This window comes from Eucyclogobius newberryi, unplaced genomic scaffold (genome assembly GCF_026437365.1).
Source record: "Eucyclogobius newberryi isolate DKJ021-1_F unplaced genomic scaffold, fEucNew1.0.hap1 SCAF_22, whole genome shotgun sequence".
Taxonomy (NCBI): domain Eukaryota; kingdom Metazoa; phylum Chordata; class Actinopteri; order Gobiiformes; family Gobiidae; genus Eucyclogobius; species Eucyclogobius newberryi.
Window position 1 is genome coordinate 18,669,526 of NW_027315857.1, and position 23,190 is coordinate 18,692,715.

Consider the following 23,190-nt stretch of genomic DNA (forward strand, 5'->3'; position numbering starts at 1 on the left):
AAGATCTATAAAGAAAATGTGTAAAAAAAGTGAAAATACTACTTTGTATATGAAGAGAAAGTAAATATAATTGAACACATATACAAGAGGCCAAATATTTATTGATTTATACCTTTTCGGTACAATTTTATGATATCTACACCTCAATAAAGCATGAACAGACTTCATAATGAACACATTGTTTATCAAGCTTTAGTTCAGGGATGCATTTGAATTAATCTGGGTTAGGATTAGGAAAGTATTCTTAATAATATGTGTTCTTCTTGGTTCAGGATATTTTAAGGCTAGCAAAATTGTAGCTATTGAAAAGTGTTGTTCTCTTTAACAAAACACAATCTGGAGCCTCCGCTGACCATGTTGTGGGGGAGTTTTCCAGCATCACAAAGTGCGCCGGACGATGTGAGCCGAGCGCCGCGGGGAGGGGTCGGATTACACCCCATCGGACCTCATTCGTTTTTCAAATCGTCCCAAAGAATGGACACCGGACCGTTAAGATCCTGAGCCCCCCACTCCTGCAGGCGTTGACAAAACCGCCATTTAAACCTCCGCCTCTCTGTCCGTCTGCTCAATAAAACCAAAAGGATTTTAGTAGGATCAAGTTTCTCTGTTTTCTAATGAGTTTTAAAGATTTGAGATTATGGATGGTGTTTTTTTTGTGTTTGGTTTTCAGACAGTTTATGTTTGCAAATCTCAACATTACAGTTAAGGGGTAATAATGTGCAAAATTGTCAATAGGTAAAATGAGTTGTACGATTAAAATGTCTTTTGTTTATTTCTTTGGCACAAGAATTTCCTTCACGTACAAAAAATACACTAGACGTCTGCCACATTATACGGTTGTTTGTCAATATGTACTGTCAGTGAATGAATAAGTAAATGAAGTAAGTAATTAATGTTTCTTAAGGTCAGGCTTGACACTTTGTGATGAAACACAATCAAACACGACAACAGTCACATTATTATATCACATAAGACCGAATAAAACCGAATAATGTGAATATCCGTTGATTTAACTGATTTCAATGGACTACTTTTGTTTTACTGCACATGAGTAAAAACAATAGCAGTTGTGTTGTTGCTTGAGATGAGACTCCATTGCTTTAAAATACTCAACAAACATACAACAGATACAGTGCTATGGCGGTTATATATGTATCTACTGCATTTAAAAAAAATAATGGTTGTAAAATTAAAAAAAAATAACTTGTAAAAGCTGAAAAAACTTAATTGAAGGAGAAAAAAAATATATTCCCAGCTGTATCAGACACATAACGCAGCAATACATGATTTTCTTTCTTTATTTTTTAAAATATTTTTTTTTGTGTGCGAAGAAAATCATTGTATGTAGCTTTTGCAATTGAAAAAAGGAATACGAACGTCTGGAAACTATTTAAGAAATGTGAAAAGTCTGGGAGGTGCCAAAACACAAATATTTGAAAATTTTAGTTTTTCAAATACCAGTGTGAATGTGATGTTTTATCTGCAAAGTTGGGTGCAAAAGGCAAATATTTTACTCCGGTAAGCGCGCTGTTACGTTAAAATATTAGTCCTCAAGTAGAAGTACAAAGAAGTGCTCCAAAAAGCTCAATTAAGGAAGTGAATGTATAATCGCAAACACAATCTGGTATTTTCAAGCACAAAAACTAGAAAAGAAAAATCATGTTTGAAAGAGCGGCGCAAAGAAATACAAAATCATTTAATATGACGCAACATAAAGCTTTTGTCAATCGAAACATAGGAGATTTTCACCGTTGTAGTGTCTGTCTGTGCATGTGGGAGGGGTTTGATTGGGAGACAAAACAGACACGTACAAATCACAACGACATACAAAGCCCCTCCCAGCGTGATTACTGTCTTAGAGGCGTGGCCTGTTCAAAGAAAACAAAATAACTATTCGTCTTAAACAAATCCATCAACAAGCTTATCAGAAGTGAAGTTTGGCCTCCGCATCCACCCATGTTTTAAGCCGTTTGAGAGAAAATGCCATAAGGTTGTTGTTTTTTACAGTGTCCATGTTTCCTGATGCAATGATGACAACTCTTGTTTTTCCTTTACACGAACTGGTCAATGTTTTTCCATTGCTAAATTCGCTCTAGAGTCTCTATTTTGCATTTGTGTGTAAGACATTAGTGCATTTTCTTTTTGGATTTATTTCTTAATTTAAAAAAGCTGGACTTAACTCAATCTAAACACTGAAAGTACAGCACATAATGTATAGGTCAGGACAACTATAGCTGCATGTTTAGTCTTTAATAATTCTAGTCATTATAGTGACTAGTCTAGTTCGAGTCATTTAAAGGTGCACTATGCGACTCTTCTGGTGGGTGTACACCACTCGCTTGTCTCCATGGTTTTGCCTGCTCCACAGTATGACTTCTGTTTTAGTAGATTATGGTTGTAGACAAAGTATGACGAAGAAAAATACATTTAAACTCATTCCCGCCTCTCCACTCTGACCTGTAACTCGAGCTAGTTTGTTTCAGCGACGAGAGATTAGTTGAATGCCACATGGTGGAACATCCCATGGAGACGAGCGTAACCTGCGCCAGAAAATACGTGGGTCTTCATGAGATCTAATCATGGACTTAACCAGGTCAAACACATTTAGGGCTGAACCTCAGAAATGCACCAGTCTACTCTGAATTAAGACTGAAATGTAAGTTGCCGAGACCAAACCTGGACCCTTGCACACAGGTGTAACCAGCACCGCTGTTTGAGAAGCCTCATACATCCAGCTCGCGCTCTGCTCCTCTGACGCTGCCGTGACTGTTCCAACCTCCACCTACGTTCATGCTGTTTACTTCTCATCCCCGAACACCTCGACTCACTCTGACCCCTGCCTGCCCACTGCAACACCCGCTACAGGAACACAATCATAACACAGAGAGAGAGGGGGGGAGGGGGGGAGAGAGAGAGAGAGAGAGAGAGAGAGGGGGGGAGAGAGAGGGAGAGAGAGAGAGGGACAGAGAGACATAGATAGAGGAAAGAGGGAGAGAGAGAGAGAGAGAGAGAAAGAAAGAGAGAGGGGGAAAAGAGAGTGTGAGAGAGAGACACACACACACACACACACACACACACAGAGAAACCGAGAGAGAGGAAAGAAAGAGAGAGAGAGAGACAGAGGGAGAGAGAGAAAGAGAAACATAGAGAGAGAGGGAGAGAGAAAGAGAGAGGAACAGAGACATAGAGGAAAGAGGGAGACAGAGAGCGACACAGAGGGAGACAGAGAGAGAGAGGGAGACAGAGAGAGAGAGAGAGCGAGCACATCTGTGGGTTGCTCTTTGAACTGTCAGTGAGTTGGACAGAGCGTGAGACAGAGAGTGAGACAGAGCCTGAGACAGAGCGTGAGACAGAGCCTGAGACAGAGCGTGAGACAGAGAGTGAGACAGAGCGTGAGACAGAGCCTGAGACAGAGCGTGAGACAGAGCCTGAGACAGAGAGTGAGACAGAGCCTGAGACAGAGCGTGAGACAGAGCGTGAGACAGAGAGTGAGACAGAGAGTGAGACAGAGCGTGAGACAGAGCCTGAGACAGAGCGTGAGACAGAGCGTGAGACAGAGAGTGAGACAGAGCGTGAGACAGAGAGTGAGACAGAGAGTGAGACAGAGCGTGAGACAGAGCCTGAGACAGAGCGTGAGACAGAGCCTGAGACAGAGAGTGAGACAGAGAGTGAGACAGAGCGTGAGACAGAGAGTGAGACAGAGAGTGAGACAGAGAGTGAGACAGAGCGTGAGACAGAGAGTGAGACAGAGAGTGAGACATAGCGTGAGACAGAGCGTGAGACAGAGAGTGAGACAGAGAGTGAGACAGAGCGTGAGACAGAGCGTGAGACAGAGAGTGAGACAGAGAGTGAGACAGAGCGTGAGACAGAGCCTGAGACAGAGAGTGAGACAGAGAGTGAGACAGAGCGTGAGACAGAGCCTGAGACAGAGCGTGAGACAGAGAGTGAGACAGAGCCTGAGACAGAGAGTGAGACAGAGATAGACAGAGAGTGAGACAGAGCCTGAGACAGAGGGTGAGACAGAGAGTGAGACAGAGAGTGAGACAGAGCGTGAGACAGAGCCTGAGACAGAGCCTGAGACAGAGAGTGAGACAGAGAGTGAGACAGAGCGTGAGACAGAGCGTGAGACAGAGTGAGACAGAGCGTGAGACAGAGCCTGAGACAGAGCCTGAGACAGCGAGTGAGACAGAGAGTGAGACAGAGAGTGAGACAGAGAGTGAGACAGAGAGTGAGACAGAGCGTGAGACAGAGAGTGAGACAGAGAGTGAGACAGAGAGTGAGACAGAGCGTGAGACAGAGAGTGAGACAGAGAGTGAGACAGAGAGTGAGACAGAGAGTGAGACAGAGCGTGAGACAGAGAGTGAGACAGAGAGTGAGACAGAGCGTGAGACAGAGAGTGAGACAGAGAGTGAGACAGAGAGTGAGACAGAGCGTGAGACAGAGAGTGAGACAGAGAGTGAGACAGAGCGTGAGACAGAGAGTGAGACAGAGAGTGAGACAGAGAGTGAGACAGAGAGTGAGACTGAGCGTGAGACAGAGAGTGAGACAGAGAGTGAGACAGAGAGTGAGACAGAGAGTGAGACAGAGCGTGAGACAGAGAGTGAGACAGAGAGTGAGACAGAGAGTGAGACAGAGAGTGAGACAGAGAGTGAGACTGAGCGTGGGCTAAAGACTTGAAGTCCTCTGTTTGCTAATGAGATTTCCTTGTAACACACAGATATTCTCATTTACCCACATGCTACACTATTGAGCCATTGTTGAACTACTTAAGGCTCTTTAGCTTAAGAGATTATCATGGTTTACACTAAAGGCGGCTTCTACTATAGTGGCTTCTTTTCTTGGAGAATGGTTTGACATTCTGACAGTGGCTTGGTGGTTTTTTGGGCTCTGAGCGGCACATTTCACATCAGAACAGAGGTGAATATGAGTCTTTTTTTCCAGGTCTATTTCATGACAGTGTACAATATGATATAAAACAGTCAGTTCACCGTTACTTATGTTTTACAGCTGTTATCAGTGTAAAATATGGATATCTTATGAGCGCTCTGTCTGCTGCGACATACAGCATTTGACAAATACTATCGTTGTCATTCCATTATTCCACGGCTCTTTTGAGGACTTTTTAATACCGTTTCTGTCGATACGTCTCTGTGGACTCGATTTTTGACATTCGATCTCGAGCTCTATCCATCTACCCTATTTTTTCATAGTTTTGGCCGGGGTGCGACTTATACTTATATTTATATACTTATACTCCAGAGCGACTTATATGTGATATGATTTGTTATTTTCACACTTAAAACCACATTTCATACTCCAGTGCGACTTACATATGTTTTTTTCTTCTCCACTATGTCGGTGTAATCCCTCATTCGTCCAGGCGTGTTCCATAGTAGAAAAAGCTTCAGTTGTAGTCATCTGGACTCAGTTTGAAAAAATAGACGTTTCGACTCTCATCCAAGAGTCATTGTCAATAAAAGAATTTAGATCGAGAACTCCGATATTAATACTGTTCTGTGGTAAGACCCGCCCATTGGGCGGAGCCTTCCTGAAGTAGAAAGAGTTGTTTGTTTCAACAGAAACTCCCCCCTTGTATCTACCGAGCTAGCCTATTCACAATCTTAATGGGCTATTAGAAACCTCTTTGTCTTTGTGAGACCCTGGCTCAACCACCCTGAGTACCTGATTAGCATCTACATGTCCTGGTCCTGGTCCTCTACCTTTCCCGGGGTTCAGTATCCCATTATAAATAACAGGAAGATTAAACCTAAGCCCTCCATTTCTGTTTAAAGAAGGTCTTTCTTTTTTAACAAAAATAGCTTCCTTGACTCCTCTTTCAAACCATCTTTTCTCCTGCTTAAAACCTTCACCTCACCGTCTTCAAACGAGTGATTAGAGGCTTCAAGATGGAGATGCACGGCACTCTGAGGTCCTGAACTTGTATTTCTTCTGTGCTGATAAAGCCTCTTGTGTAGAGGCTGTTTTGTCTCACCTATGTACCGTTCTTTACAGCTTTCTTCACTGCATTGGATCGAATAAACTACATTGCTCTGTTTTTGAGTCTGCAACTTGTCCTTAGGGTGAACCAGTTTTTGTCTTAAAGTGTTTCCTGGTTTAAAATAAACAGGGACTTCGTGTTGTCTAAAAATTCTCTGCAGTTTTTCCGACAGGCCAGACACATAAGGGATAGAAACACCCTTCCTTCTCTGTTCAGTTTCCCTTTTGTCATGCTTTTTGGTTCTCTTCACTCTGTTGAGAGCCCAAGCGTCTCTCCCATAGTGGCCAACCTGTACATGGAGCACTTTGAGAAGAAGGCACTGTCCTCATTCTCAGGCATAGCCCCAAAACTGTGGCTCCGCTATGTCGATGATACTTTTGTAACAATTAAGAAACAAGAGCTGGAAACCTTCTCTGATCACATCAATGCTGTGGACCCACATATCAGGTTTACAAGAGAAGACGCTAAGGAGAATCGCTTGGCCTTTCTTGATTGTTCCACGATCAGAGGAGAGGACGGGAAACTCCAAATAGAAGTATATAGGAAACCTACACACACGGACCAGTATCTGCTCTTTGGTTCCAACCACCCACTACAGCACAAGCTGGGTGTGATCAGAACCTTACAACACAGAGCTCAAGGTGTGCCCACCAGCTCAGAGGGCAAGAAGAAAATGGAAAAACATGTCCGAAATGCCCTCTCAGCCTGTGGTTACCCCGCTTGGGCTCTCAACAGAGTGAAGAGAACCAAGAAGCAGGACAAAAGGGAAACTGAACAGAGAAGGAAGGGTGTTTCTATCCCTTATGTGTCTGGCCTGTCGGAAAAACTGCAGAGAATTTGTAGACAACACAAAGTCCCTGTTTATTTTAAACCAGGAAACACTTTAAGACAAAAACTGGTTCACCCTAAGGACAAGTTGCCGACTCAAAAACAGAGCAATGTAGTTTATTCGATCCAATGCAGTGAAGAAAGTTGTAAAGAACGGTACATAGGTGAGACAAAACAGCCTCTACACAAGAGGCTTTATCAGCACAGAAGAAATACAAGTTCAGGACCTCAGAGTGCCGTGCATCTCCATCTTGAAGCCTCTAATCACTCGTTTGAAGACGGTGATGTGAAGGTTTTAAGCAGGGAGAAAAGATGGTTTGAAAGAGGAGTCAAGGAAGCTATTTTTGTTAAAAAAGAAAGACCTTCTTTAAACAGAAATGGAGGGCTAAGGTTTCATCTTCCTGTTATTTATAATGGGATACTGAACCCCGGGAAAGGTAGAGGACCAGGACCAGGACATGTAGATGCTAATCAGGTACTCAGGGTGGTTGAGCCAGGGTCTCACAAAGACAAAGAGGATTCTGAATAGGCTCGGTAGATACAAGGGGGGAGTTTCTGTTGAAACAAACAACTCTTTCTACTTCAGGAAGGCTCCGCCCAATGGGTGGGTCTTACCACAGAACAGTATTAATATCGGAGTTCTCGATCTAAAGTCTTTTATTGACAATGACTCTTGGATGAGAGTCGAAACGTCTATTTTTTCAAACTGAGTCCAGATGACTACAACTGAAGCTTTTTCTACTATCTTCTCCACTATGCATTTATTGGCTGGTGCGACTTATACTCCAGTACGACTTACATATGTTTTTTTCTTCTCCACTATGCATTTATTGGCTGGTGCGACTTATACTCCAGTGCGACTTATATTTGTTTTTTTCTTCTCTATAATGCATTTTTGGCCTGGTGCGACTTATACTCCAGTGCGACTTATAGTCCAGAAAAAATACGGTACAAATCAGACGCGGGAAGAACATGCAAACGCCACAAAGAACGTCCCGACCGCGCCTCAAACATCTTCCAGACCTCAAGACTTCATAAGCAGCTCCATTTGTTCTCCCTCTATAGGTTAACATTTACATTATTTATGACACTTCTGCTCCTCTCGAGAACTCGCCTTTCTCTTTCGCTCATTTCTGGCCCGGTATTTGCATAAACCTCCTGTTCTTCAGAAGGTACCCGCTCCCCCCACTCCCCCCGGACCCCCCGGACCCTCCCGCCTCTCGTGCGCTTTAATTAAGGCGTCGTCCCATTGTGAGTCAGGACACGGGTTTTGTGCCGACGCTCCCGTTTTCCTGAGCGAACGTCAAGTATTAGTTTATTTCATGTTTATTCAAAGCCAATTTATCTTGCGCCTCGTCCCCCCGGCTCGTCCCCCCGGCCCGGCCCTTCTCCAAAATGCAAGAGCGAGGGAGATTAATTAAGAACGAGCAGAAATAGGGATAGAACTTTAGCTTTATGAAACATGTAAATACGATCGGCATTTCCATCTTTCGATCTAAACTTAGAGGAGTCTTGAAAACGTGATCAGACGTTACAGTTTTAATCCATCCTTAAATCGTGCTTTTATCGCAATATTCTTTCCAAATTGGGGGTTTGTTTCATTCATTTCAATGTTAATTTTGTGCAATTTACAAAACAGTTACCGTATTTTCCGGACTATAAGTCGCACCAGCCGAAAAATGCTTCCATCGCTTTGCAGAATATGGGTGAATTCAGCACCTTTTTCACTGGAAAGCAAAATTATCAACTGTTTTTTGTGATTAAAATAACACATGATACAAATTTCTTACCCAGACCCACTTTATATTATTTTTCCATTATAATTTAGCTGCTCTTTAATCCATCATCTCTCTCCAGTGCGACTTTAACATCCAAACAACAGCACAACGAGTCAAATGCGATGAAAGCAATGTCATGAAAGTAGAAGTTAAACATTTGTCTATCATCAATAACCACCTGAGAGCCAGTGCATATACGTGTACATATATATACGCGCCTGTACTAGTATCAAAGCGTTGGCCATTAGCTGCAGGTACACGGCGCCTGAGCAGCCCACTGGCCCGACCTCCTCCTCCAGAGATCCTGCCTGACTCACGCTAACGCACAGGAACAGAGGAACCCCACAGAGAAATCCCACAATGCAACGGTGGTCTGATCTCTGACTCACAAAAAACATCCTCCGCCAACGCCGCCGCCACGCTCGGCGCGGAGGGCCGCGAGCGGGTGGGAGGCGGCAGGATTACGCTCTTAAGCTGTGAAAGTTTGACTCTGTTTTATGTAATGCTGTTAACGCCGGAAAACACGACGGAATATGTAAAACATTTGAACTGTTTTTGTTTGGTTTTATTAAACAGCGAGAGACTTGTTACATCGACAAAAAGAAAGAGTTCTTCTTATAGAACTGAATCCATAGTGTTCTCCTTCTATTGTCATTATTACCGTATTTTCCGGAATTCGCACTGGAGTATAAGTCGCACCAGCCAAAAAATGCATAATAGAGAAGAAAAAAACATATATAAGTTGCACTGGAGTACGAAATGCAGTTGCAAGTGTGAAAATAAAAAATAATATCACATATAATTCGCTCCAGAGTATAAGTATAAGTATAGAAGTAAAAATATAAGTATAAGTCAGCCAAAACTATGAAAAAAAGTGCAACTTATAGTCCGGGAAATACGGTATTACTTTTGACATTTACAGTAAAGTTTTCAGTAAAGTTACAGTTTTCATGTATAGATTATTTCATATTTAAAAATGGCCTGACGTAGGTGTACAAATTCAATTTTTGCCGTATTATTTTGAGTAAAAAATGTAATGCTTGGAATTGCATAACTAGAAATCTCTCGGTACCAACTATTGAAATATTGTTAAAGGCCGTAAAGTTTGGTGTGTGAGTGCAACGTTAAGGGAATAAAAGAGATTTCGAAATGATATGTTCTGTTCCATATAAATCGATGGATGCAAGATTATTAAATAGAATAATAAAAACATCCCTGATTGCAGATTGGACAATTATGTTATTTCATGTAAAAGCTTATTGAGAGACCAAAAAATCATCTAAATGTAAAGAAAGTACAGTAAAATACTCTAAATTCAGTGTTTCACAAGAAAAACTATACATATTTATGAATCCTTTCAACAGTAAATGACCATTTCTTAGTGCGATAGAGAAAATAAACAGTTGTATTGATGATAAACTTAACGTCTTCTCTTATTGTATCTACTGTGTACATATTTGAAACCATAGAACTTTCTTTAAAATCACATTTGCTTGTCATGATAACTATGGGCTTGACATTTGGGCCCAATCACGGTGCAATCAAGGCAAAGCTCTCCAGTCAAGTGCCCACATTGGCAGATCATTATTACCCACAATTCCTCCTGTTCCGTGAAAACAACCTCGCAAATCAGAGCGAAACAAGTGCTCAAAACACTAATGGAAGTCCGCTTCAGTAAAGTTCTTCTGTTGATATTTAATCCTTCTATTTAGGGTGATGTCGACGGCTTATGTTTGTGTATCGCAGAAGGGATTTGCATTACGAGCTAAACGGGCTTTTATCTGTAATCGCATATTATGAATTAGTGCATTTTACTACTTCCATTTCCATGTTTATTTATTCATCTGGCTGGAACAAAGCGATACGATTTGTTACACTGACAAAACATGTTGTGTGTGACGGACTGCGTCATTTTGCACTTCTGTCTCCACTTTACGTCCCATGTAGATCACAAGACATGGAAACATTATTACATTGAACACATATTTAAGTTCATTTAGACACTCATACACTCACATGCTGTTTACAAATGTTTTGTTTCGAGCCAAGACTTTGGACAAACCACAGCTTAATGTTCCTGAAGTCCAAAAGAAGTCCTGATCTATGACGTTTTAAGTGTTTTTACTGATGGATTGTGGTGGTTATTGTTAGACAGCTGGTCCATGGCTTGCACCGTCTGTAGGTATTTTACTGTCTCACTGTGGGGAAATGTGTCCTTTATTTATGTTCTAGTTTATATTCAATGTTCACCACATTTTTATTACATTTTTATATTCTATTTCTTTGCTTTTACTCATTTATTTACCGTATTTTCCTGGAATACAAGTTTAGTTTAGCTGGGGTGTGACTTATATGTGATATTATTAACACATTCTTATATTATTTTGCTTGTTATTTCTCACTGGCAACCGCATTTCACATTCATTTAGTGATTTGGGGTAATACTGATGCTTTGTTAGCATGTTCTTTATGCTATAGTTATCTGAATAACTGTTAATATGTTACGTTAACATACCAGACACTTAACACAGTTCTGTCTGTGCGTCATGTAGCTGAAGGTGTTAGCGTTAGCATACGTACACCTATTTACCATGTTCTCTAATCTGTTATTATTCTAAATTGCATTTCAAGATTAAATGTCTGTTCTTAGATTTCATCGAATCAATTTCCCCCAAAAATGTGACTTATACTTCAGTGCGACTTATATATGTTTTTTTCTTCTCTATTATGCATTCTTTGGCTGGTGCAACTTATAGTCCGGTGTGACTTGTGTCTGGAAAATAACGGTAGTTTTAATTTATTTGAATCCATTCTCTCCTGATGGTGCTTTCCCAACTGGTTCATCTGCACTCGTGAGCATTATTTTAGAGTTTATCTGTGTGGGTGAGACTGCGCACCTGTCTGTGGGTGGGTTGCGCGGTTGTGTCCGGGTCAGGCAGTTGTGTGGGTGGCGCTTTATAAATAATGCCCGGTTGATCCAGCGCCATGGAAACAGACATGGGGCGTCGCCAGGCCAAGGTACAAGACAGTCACAAAATACACTAGAATCCCTCTTGTTTAGTTCAGATGGTGGAATACACTGTTCAACTGTCAGATCGCTGATTTGTCGACCTGATTTATGATTAATGTCGCTGTAAATAAACTAAAACGGGCCCAAAGTTGAACGTCCTCTCCGTCAGCATAAATCGACAAAAGCAAATGTAATTATTTTTTTCCTCAATAGTCTCAGAAAATGGTGCCATTCGTCAAGTCTAAAGACGTGATTTTTGTCGGTTGAAAGGAAAACCGCAGGATTAATTTGACAACTTCGCAGAGCCAATATAACAAATAATGATAAAGTTCAACATTTGGGGATTTTCATTTTGGGATATTTCTTTTAAAAGCAGTAAATCTCCTTTAGAAGAGTTTTTCAGTTTGTCTTTATTTGGTGGGATGATCTCTGTTGTAAATATAAATGATAAATTCACAAGAAAACGGCAGGAAATTGAGCGGAGAGAACAACAAACACATTTTCTCAGCCCTTTAAACATCAATTCACCAAAATAAACATGTTTTCATCAATGATACATTCTTGGCCCAGTGTAAAACATGGTTGCTAGGCAACAGTCAAGGAATTTCCCAGTGTGATGTCATAATTTATGACCAGGACGTAAGATTATACACCTAAAACGTTGCCAAATTGGGGTGAAATGCGGATACATTTTAGCGAGAATTGTGCTAAATTAATGCCACACTGCGGAACATCTCAGTCAAAGCAATAACATGTCTAAGGAACGTTACATGGTGCACTTTTAAATACCTGTGAGATGATTGGCACATTACTAAGCAATTCACACCAGTGACTCATGCAATTAAGTGTCAAAACCCACACTCATGCTCAAAGCCAAAGAGGAAAGCGAAGGGCGATTGACAAGCCGTCCGCCGCCATGGAAACGCCAGGGCTCGCTGACCAGTCGCCAATCAAAGCGCGGGCCCCGAGACCGAGCCGTTTGTCCAGTTGTCCCGGCGGCCGCGAGAGGTCGAGCCGATTGGAACTTAACCAGCGCCGGTGGAAATGCCTGAAATCAAAAGCTTAAATTTGAATGCGGTCTGATTGTGGCGGCGCATCAAACGGCAGCGCATCAAAGTGGCCCCGGGCGCATCAAAGTGGCCCCGGGCGCATCAAAGTGGCCCCCGGCGTATCAAAGTGGCCCCCGGCGTATCAAAGTGGCCCCCGGCGCATCAAAGTGGCCCCCGGCGCGTGGCATAATGCAAAACATCCGAAGCGATCGGGGGGAAAAATGGAATCTCTACAAGTGGTTGTCGTTTCGGAGACGGCCGGTGCAATGTCGGCTTCATTTTCCTCTGACTTTTGGGCGTCAACTGGATTTTTATGATTATAATGTGCATTGTATATTTTTATGGCACCCAAATAAATAAATTAAATAAATTAAATAAATTAAATAAATTAAATAAATTAAATAAATTAAATAAATTAAATAAATTAAATAAATTAAATAAATTAAATAAATTAAATAAATTAAATAAATTAAATAAATAAAGCATGATATTATAATTTATATATTATAACTGATTTATATTCAAACTCTGGGTTCAGTTCACCGTTTTAATTTGTTAAGGACATTTTAGGAATGAAATGCTGTATGTACAGGTTTAATTAAAGGGTAATATGTTTGATTTGTAATAAGAACTCAAAAAGACAAGATATTTTTGTACACGCTGATAGATGTAGCAGCAGGAGTTCGATGTAGCCAGAGGCGATTCGCCAAAGATACCGTTATTGTTGCTGGATGTGTTTGTTCTAATTTTGAAGTTGATATGGAAACACTTTGTGAAGCCAAATGGAAGGAGAAAAGTTCTGATATGTTTCAACGATGAACCAAATTTCTTTTAGTGTTTTATTTTTTAAACTGAAGGCGCAGTAAAGACAAAAGTTCAAATCACTTTAGTCATTTTGTGATGAGTAACCAAAACCTTTACTCAAGTACTGTCATTCTATGCGACTCAAATAAGTGTAACATATGTCTAAAAACTGATACACAAATTCTCTAATGATGAGGACGTAATTAATGTATTCCTTTTTGTCCACTGTCCGATAAAAGGGAACTGTCAAGCACCTGGGCATGGAAAACTTTATTTAGTTTTTGAATGTTTAATTGATGTTTATTTTATTAATTTAAATGAATAATACATTAAAAATTGAAGTACAAAAATTAAAAAGATTCCAGCCATTAGTTTGTACTTCAGAGTATTCAGAAACAGCTCCATGTTGAAGGTCATATTTCATGCATTTTAAGGGGTAAATCAAATAATTGTACTTGAGTATTGTAACTGAGTACTACACCTCTGCTTTGGAAGTATGATTAGCTACATGTGTCTGGATCATGCTAATCTAAAGCAGTATTAATAACAACTGAGTGACTTAATAGTAATAAACCAGAGTCTGCTTACTTTCCCTGTCACACAGTTCATTCAGATTGTGCCTGTTTGTATTCGTTTGTACTTTTGCGTAATAGAATCCTGTTTGAATTCCTCAAGAAATAAAAACGCAGCACAAAATTCAAATTCATTCAAACTTTTATTCTTCACATTTGACGGTCACACATCGAAAAAAAAGCTTTTGGGGGCCGCGATAGCTCTGATTGTCTCCAGCCCCTTCCTCCACGGCGCACACACACACAAACGTCTGCACTTTCATCAGAATGACATTTCACAGAGATCCATTTACAGAGCCGAGAACAAACGGGAGCAAACAAACAAACAAACAAACAAATACACACTGATGAAAAAGTCTGTTAACTCTTCTGACTTCGACGCTCGACATTGACCTCAAATAAATTAAAAAAACACGTCTTGATTATTAAAGTCTTTGGAACATTACTCCAAAAATGAAAACTAGCCTCACCGTACTGTGTTTTTAATCAATTATGTGTATTTTATGTCGGATTTAAAGGTGCACTATGTCATTTCTTTATTAGCATAGCACGAAATGGGGATGAGAGAGACGGGAAGGACATGCGGTGAATTGTCAGAGCCGGGATTCGAACTCACGACGATGCGTTCGGCTGCGCATGGTGGAAGGTTGTAGCTACCTGCTCGCCTCTATGGAGATGTTATTGCTTTGCCTGGAATGTTCCACAATAAGGCAACAATAAGTATAGTAGATCTATCTTGCATTTTTTCTAGTTTTTATGTCTGAAAATGCCTTGCAGAACGAGCATTCTTACAAATCAGGCTCGCCACTCCACAGATCTGACCCTGGTAGCGTCACCTGCTTGTCTCCATGGAGATATATTTTCAATGCCGTGCTGTGGGACATTACAGGTTGAGCAAGACCAGCACCAACATGCATAGTTCACCTTTAAAGCCAGAAATTCCTTCATTTTTGTGAAATATCATACAAAACAATCGTCGTTATGGTAACATCTATTGACAGCAGGAACAAAGAACATAGATTTGCATCCATCACGACAATGTAAATAAGTTACAGGGAAGAAATGAGACATGAAACAAAACATACTAATAAATATTTCAGTTTTCTCCGACTTCAACTCAAGTATTACATAAAAAAATAACCATTGTTTTGTTTCAGCGTCTGCAAATCCCACACGTGTAAATGGCAGTAGTTAAACTGTAGGAAAAGAGTTGTTGATTCAATACATTGCTCGACTGAAAATAAAACGTTAAGATGAAACTACTTTTCAAAGGTCAACGCGGTAAACCCACCTCAGGTCCACACTCAACAGGACCGTTTAAAAAGCACTCAGAGAAGAAGTGCATCGTGGGTAAATGGATCACAAATGAACCGCTGGGATATTTTTAAGCCTTTTTTTTTTTACCATGAAGAAAACTGCCTTTGAAATATTTATGACGTGCGACTGTGACTTTGGACTGGACAGAAAGGACAAAGTGGACTGTGGGAATAAAATATGAAAAAAACACCTTAATCAAACTTAATAAATAGCCGTCATGTGGCAGTTAGAGTTCTTGCCCATACAGTAGAACAAATCACAATATTTCAACTTTTATTTGATTAGTAACATATGTGAAAAATCTCAATGCACAATAGAAATAATCATTTGACAAAAATAACCATCGACGTCTCAAATCATCATTATTTGCAGCCGTAGTTATCGTTGTAGTAGTATTTTTGAAGTCTTCCACCTCATTATGCTTGAAATTCAGTTTAAGTTTAGAATGAATTGCCACAGCGTCACAAAAATAAATAAATGCGTTCCTACGATTACATTAACATCATAAATAGGTACCGTTTTTTCTTACAATCACACAATAATGCAGCAATAAAACATAAAACAAAATGAGCAAAAATAAAAATGAGCAGAGTTTGCAGACAGGAGAAGACAGAAGTTTAACTATTACAGCAGTACACGGTTTAGTGTCTTTTCTCCTGTCGCAAAAAGAACCATATTTCATGTGCACGATAACATTATCACAGCAAATTCTTTTAGTCAGAAACAGCAGCAGCTTTTGAACACGATTTGAGGAAGTAGACTTCATTTTCAGGAGTAAATCAAATATGGGACAAAGCTGAGATTTAATGTACAATTTATCTATTTATGTATTTATTTTGAAGGACTTTTTGGCCTGTATGCTTTATTAGACAGGACAGCTGACTGTGAAATGGAGAGAGAGAGAAGGGAGGACATGCAGCAAATTGTCAGAGCTGGGATTCGAACCACTCGACCACCGGGCAGCACTCAATGTATAATTTAAAGATCATTTTTACATTTTGTTCATTGTGAACCCTAAAAAAATTATCTAAAATAGCTCAATAATAAGGAAATATATCCATTGACTTCCTGTTAAAAACTTAGTGGCATTTCACCGTAACAAGCAGCAGATTGTCATTTATGTGTCTTTACTTTTGAACAGTGGTTATGTGACATTTTAGAACTCTGCATGTATCACTCAGAATCCTCATTTTTCAAATAGTTATAATTAAGTACAGAGACACGGGGGTAGATAGGTGGTAGGTGAAAACAGACTGAGCACTCGAGCTTCAGTTGCGGGACAATACGGGTTTAACATGCAGGAATCAAGATAATAAGATAATGATGCGGAAACACAGTTGTAAAAGCTCATTAAAAAGGATTCTGCATTATATGTCCCCTTTAATGTCAACTTGCTACAAGCTGGGTGAAGCTAGGCGGGTTCAGCATGTATTTTGTGCTGTTTACTTATGGTATTTGATCAAAAACATTCAGATTCACATGGATTTGCCTAATTTACACACAAAAAAATTCTTTTGTAGCATCATTTTAACTATGGAGACACAATTTTGCAGTTGTCTGTAATGATACACACTGCTTGAAACAAGATGACATTTCGTCCAGGAGATTTTTTTCTTAGGAATAAAGTGTTATAGTCAGAAAAAACTGTCTCACAAACCTCTATTTCTAACTATCCCTGGGCATATGCTTCTTGACTTGTTCCATCTTTCACCTTTCCACACAAAACCCAACAATTGATTTTTGATTCTGTTTCGACCCGAAATAGCTTCAGGTTTGAAGATGAACCCACCAAGTCGCCGAGCCGTTTAAATGCTGCAAAGACAACACAATCGTAGCTAACAAAAGCTCCGCCCACCCACAGGTGTTTGCACAGGTCGCCTAACTCGCTCGTTAATGTGCGGCCCCCGATTTGTGCTCGTGAATATTTAAAAGCGCGCTTTTTTTCACAGTTGATCGAAATCCTTCATCGCCAGACAGTACAACCAAGTCTCTTCATTATCGTATTGACCGAGGCCTCGCTACGGCGTTATTATGTGGCGATCGGGCACTTAACAACTGCACTTAAAGCAACTACACTTGTTTTGATGTGCGGTTTTTCAGAACGCGTAGCCATGAATATTTGATACCGTTTCGCCACGTGCCGGCTGGTGCCCGAAGCTCTGCTGAGAACGCGGTCGGTGGTACCGTTTTAAAACAAGTGATTCATGAAAAAAAGAAAAATGCAATAAATAATGTATAGTTTAAACTCATTCACACTGTAATGCCAACTTGGCCGGCCAACAAAGCAGAGAAAGACCCTTTGTTATGACACACACATCAATATCTTATTCAGCCTGCACCGTAATACAGAGAACTGGAGACGTAAGGTGCAAAGATTTTAGATGCGGGATGAAAATAGTCATCGCGTTGAGATTTTAGTGTTTCCCGAATGAAGTGAATAGACTTAAATGCAGTATTTTTGTTTCATCACCATTTTTTTCATCACCATTTTAATGTTAACGCTCAAAAATGTGTATTATGTCATATTTTCCACCCAATTCCACGTCAATAATATGTCCTCCTACCGGGTTTAAAAGAACATTACAATCAATGCACTTGAGTTGCCTTTAGCGATCATATACTGAGAGTTAGTTGTGGGATCTGGCAACCCAAAATGGATAAATGAGACCCAAAACACAATGTAAACAAGTACTTTTGAAATTGCGAATACATACATACGCTTTACAGTTACAAGCGATGTTAATTTTGAACACGCTAACTTCCTTTTTGAGGATGCAGATGGTATGAAGGTCAATAAATGCGATGGAAACCTATGGCATAACACATTTGTATGACGTCAACGATTCGATTTTGCTTTTTTTCAGCGAACACACAGAAAAAGGAACAGTTCTAAACCGTCGATGAACATAACCGCCAGAACGTCTCTCCTCACCACAGCCTCATCTTCCACTTCAACTCACAGCGGCGTAACCCAAGAACGGGGCCCATAAGGTGCGGTGAATGGACCAAATGAAATATTCAAGCTCAAGTCTTTGTCCCGCTAAGTTGTTTTTCCTTTTTCCTTTTTTTTTTCGGCTTGGGTTGCGCGCTGGCGGGTCAAAATCCTGGCTCTTCAGCGGTCGAGAGATTGTATTGCGTTGCCTATGATTTGCCAACCTTTTTTCCTTCGATGCGAGCTGTCCAAGAGGTTACAGGCGCAATGTTTGTGGTGTAGATAGAAGATGCTGGCTTTTTCCTGTGAGTAAAAGTCTCATAGATAAGATCATGGCCGGTTAAGCGCAAAATAACGTTTTTGTCGCAAGTGTTTAGCATCTTAAAAGAGGTCAAAGGAAACGGGACACAGTGGTGGGACTGTGCAGATGTCACAATGCATGGACGTGATTGTAATGTTCCTTTTCAGCGTCTCTTTATGTTCCTCGTGTCTAAAAGCGAGTGAAAAGGTGGTATAATAGGGCAGACAGCGAGGGCCCCCATGATGGATTAAATCGGCGCAACGCGACACCACCGCAGGGACCGGCAAGACACAGAGTCCATTTTGAGTCAAACAATTAGTAGAGATATCCCTGTTTTAGTCCAATACAGTGGTTTGCTTCAAAGAGAACTTTTCCCCCCCTCCTAATTTTGACTTCCTTTTCACCGTCACAGAGGTGAGCAATCGGACCGCTCTGGGCGCTGGCCAGGCCCACTACGTTTCACAAGTTTTCCAAAAGTTCAATTCAGGGTTTGCGGCTCCTCTCCTCTTTCCTCTTTTCCCTTGCGCTTGCGCCAAGACTCGGCGATGTCTCCCTGGTTTTGCCCATGTTGGCCCGCGCGGGACATCAGACCTGGACATTGCGGTTAAATGGGACGTTGAGGTGCTAATCGTCCAAGTCAATGCGGTTCTTGCATCGCAGACTGGCTTTGGGTTCCTGGCGTTTTAGGACTTGAGGTCGTTCTGGTCACTGGCGCAGGTACGATCGCAGCTTTTGGCTCTATGTGGTGAATCTGGGCGTGTCTTACCACAACCGTGCGGACCGGTTGTTGCGGTAGATGGGCCCGATATTGAAAAGATCGCCGATAGCGTATGGACTGGGAACGTAGGAGGACTTTTGTGTATTGAATTTCTGGCATGATGAGTTTCAGACAAACGTCGGGCGGAGTCCAGGCCCCGAGGCTAATATTAGACGGCAGTTCGTAGCCAACAATGTCGACTTTGCCGTTTGGTTGCCAGGGTCGCAAATCTTTATTCTTGATTTGCGTCGCGGCGCGAAGCGGAGTCTGTCCGGCGAAACAGGTCCTCATGAGCTTTTCCTGAGCTTGCCGTAAAAGCTGTACCTCTCGGGCGACACAGTCCAAGCCTAGAGCGGACAGTTGGCGCCACAGCGAGGCGTTGAAGTGGTCGAAAAGATAAGCATCCACTGAATTCCAGGCACGGATTTTTGCCGAAAGCCTTGGATTCAAACTCTGCTTCGAGCTTTCGGTTCTCATGTTAAGCTTGAAATACACGACATCCTCCAACTCCCAGTTGAGGAGGTGACGCAGCAAAACGAGTGATTCGTCGAAATACTCAGAGATCATGACCAGCGAAAACGTCTTCTCCACTTGTGCGGTGAAGCTCTTCGCGTACGCCACGTCTGCCGCGGGACGATCTTTGTCCCCGCCCAAATCAAACGTCAACGTGTTTCTCGCGTACATCGAATCCTTTTCTTCGGCTCGATAATAATGCCAGGGATTATCGAGAAACGCGTCGAGCGATACGTTAGTGACTCTTTTGAAGCTCTGGCAATACTGACTGTAGTAGACGAACAGAGACTCAAACATGGAACTGGGCTCTCTCATGATGGTGATGTACGTGGTGTTGACGGGCATCAAGCGCTGGAGTTCCGCTTTGTTGAAACGCATGTGGTTGGTGATGACGTGCGGCGGCAGAGTGTGCGGATGGACGAAGTGAGAGGTGAAGGTGCGCGGGTAGCAGAACTGGTGCCCACAGGCCGGGACGGGTAAAGCTACGGTGAGGTTGTGGCGCTCGGCGAATCGGAAGAGCAGGTTCTGCATGGTGGAGCTGGCCGTTTTGTGGGTCTTCAGGAAAACCACGTTGGTGAGTTTTGCTCGCGGGCCTCGGGAGAGAGCGGGGCAGCCGAAGTGGAAGGACTTTTTCTTCCTGGAACATACACAAAGGTTAGTTTAGTCACAGGATCTTGTCATTGCACGTACGGGGATAGCTTCAGTGGTGGAGGGTCCGCAGCCTGGATGAAGATTTTATTCTTTTCTTCTTCATATTCTACATTAAATCTATCTATCTCCATGGAGACCAGGTGACAACAATTAGAAAAAGCACCCGAGCCCCACCCGATACTAAGGTTATGCAATGAATCACATTTTATACAAATCATGATCAAATTGTTTGCAGAGAGAGAGAGAGTATATTATGTTTTTATGTTTTTATGTTTACTGGCTTTACAAATTGAAAGTTTCAAGAAAATTCTAAAATTGTGTTTTGTTTGTTGATAAAACTATTACTCACACAATGTTTGGAGACTAGTACTTCTTGATTTTAAGTGCAAAAGTAAGCGAATTTGACCCCCATGTGCTACCAAATTTTCAACATTTTGATTACAATTGTTGAGATTTTGGGGTTTCTTCTTCTTAAGTACACAGTGTTCCAACGGGATCACTAATAGCACTCAAGACAAGGTCAACTGGCTCTAAACCAAGTCCTAACCAAGTCTACTCTAACCCTGAATAAGACCGAATGAATAATAATGAAGAATGAATAAGTGAACATAGAGCGGTGCAAACCTCACCAGTTCAAGTGTCCTCCCTGGTGCAGCAGCAGACTCACTGTACTGATGATCACGAAGAACAGAAAGATCTTTTTCTGCCACATTTTCACTGGCTCTGCAAAAGAAGAAAGAAGGGTTACAAACAAAATATTAAAAATGCAAGGGGCGTTTGGAACATTTTCGTTGGGGGCCCCTAGAAGAAGAAAATGCATTTAAAAAAAAAGCTCGATTGAATATGGCAATGCATTTTATATTTAAATATATGAGAACTTTGATTTGTCATTTTTACATTCTGCAATGTAAATCTAAATGTAGTGAGGACTGTAAAAATGTGATGTTTGGATACTGGTCAGCAACAACTGCAGGTGTCGGGTCAGGACAGCATTGATATGTTCAGGTGAGTGAAGAGAATGAGGAGACACGGCGACGGGTCAGGAACTTTATTGAATCACGCACACACACACACACACACACACACAGACACACACACAGACACACACACACACACAGACACACACACAGACACACACACACACACACACACACACAGACACACACACACACACACAGACACACAGACACACACACAGACACACACACACAGACACACACACACACACAGACACACAGACACACACACACACACAGACACACACACACACAGACACACACACACACACACACAGACACACACACACACACACACACACACAGACACACAGACACACACACAGACACACACACACACACAGACACACACACACACAGACACACACACACACACAGACACACAGACACACACACACACACACACAGACACACACACAGACACACACACACACACAGACACACACACACACACAGACACACACACACAGACACACACACACACAACACACACACACACACACACACAGGTATTGCTTCTTTCCCTCTCTGAGTCTTCTCTGAACGGGTCAATCGGTTCTTCTTCATCCGGCCACCGATCTTCTTCTTCTTCTTCTTCTTCTTCTTCTTCTTCTTCTTCTTCTTCTTCTTCTTCTTCTTCTTCTTCTTCTTCTTCTTCTTCTTCTTCTTCTTCTTCTTCTTCTTCTTCTTCTTCTTCTTCTTCTTCTTCTTCTTCTTCGGTGTTTTATGGCTGTTGGAATCCAAGTGTCACATTACCGCCACCTACTGTAGTTCTATGTCTTAGACTTCAGACTTTATTCTTCTTCTCTAGTTGTTGTTGTTGTTGTAGTTGCTTTCTTCTTCTTCTTCTTCTTCTTCTTCTTCTTCTTCTTCTTCTTCTTCTTCTTCTTCTTCTTCTTCTTCTTCTTCTTCTTCTTCTTCTTCTTCCCCTTCTTCTTCTTCTTCTTCTTCTTCTTCTTCTTCTTCTTCTTCTTCTTCTTCTTCTTCTTCTTCTTCTTCCCCTTCTTCTTCTTCTTCTTCTTCTTCTTCTTCTTCTTCTTCTTCGTTTTATGGCAGTTGGTATCCAAGTGTTACATTACCGCCACCTACTGTAGTTCTATAACACACTATTCATAAACATTCTTTTTCTAGAGGACTTCAGTCACCAAATTTGTATTAAAATTGTATTGCAAAAAGCTCAGTGTACAATGTTTTACTATTAGACTACTAACATAATTGTTATTTGCGGCCCTAATATTGGTTTATAGGCTGTATGCTATATTTACTGTTGCAGTTTAGTTTGCATAGCTCATACACACATAAATCTGTCACGACTCTAATGACTAATAAAAGGCTGGGTTGTACTCAGCTGGATTTATGCTTCATCCCTTTTGTAATGGCACATAATAGTTTAATCCCACCTCAATGGTCACATCGAATTACAAACTTCTCTATTTCAGAAAACCGTGTACCGCCACCAGAGCCCGCAGCACCGACACCTGGGAACACGTCCAAATTGTCTCCTCGTCGCACGGAATCTGCATTATAATAGTCTAATGCTCGCTTTGGTGATTACATTTGCCTAAGTTACTGTCCGGGCCAGCGCCAGCAGCCCGGGGAGAGTCGGCTCACGTTACGTTGAACATGTGGTCCGAGGGGGAGCCGCGGTAACCATAGACTCCAGT

At 41.4% G+C, this 23,190-nt stretch overlaps 1 protein-coding gene across 1 annotated transcript; it reads right to left on the bottom strand.

The window, feature by feature from the left end:
• Positions 1–14,163: 14,163 nt before the first annotated feature.
• On the bottom strand, positions 14,164–21,230 carry gal3st3 (galactose-3-O-sulfotransferase 3). The gene is made up of 2 exons (XM_072459165.1): positions 21,140–21,230; positions 14,164–20,496 (listed from the first exon to the last, which is right to left on the bottom strand). The coding sequence occupies exons 1-2, from the start codon at positions 21,220–21,222 to the stop codon at positions 19,227–19,229; spliced, it is 1,353 nt and encodes a 450-aa protein (XP_072315266.1). The 5' UTR covers positions 21,223–21,230; the 3' UTR covers positions 14,164–19,226.
• Between the last annotated feature and the right edge of the window lie 1,960 nt (positions 21,231–23,190).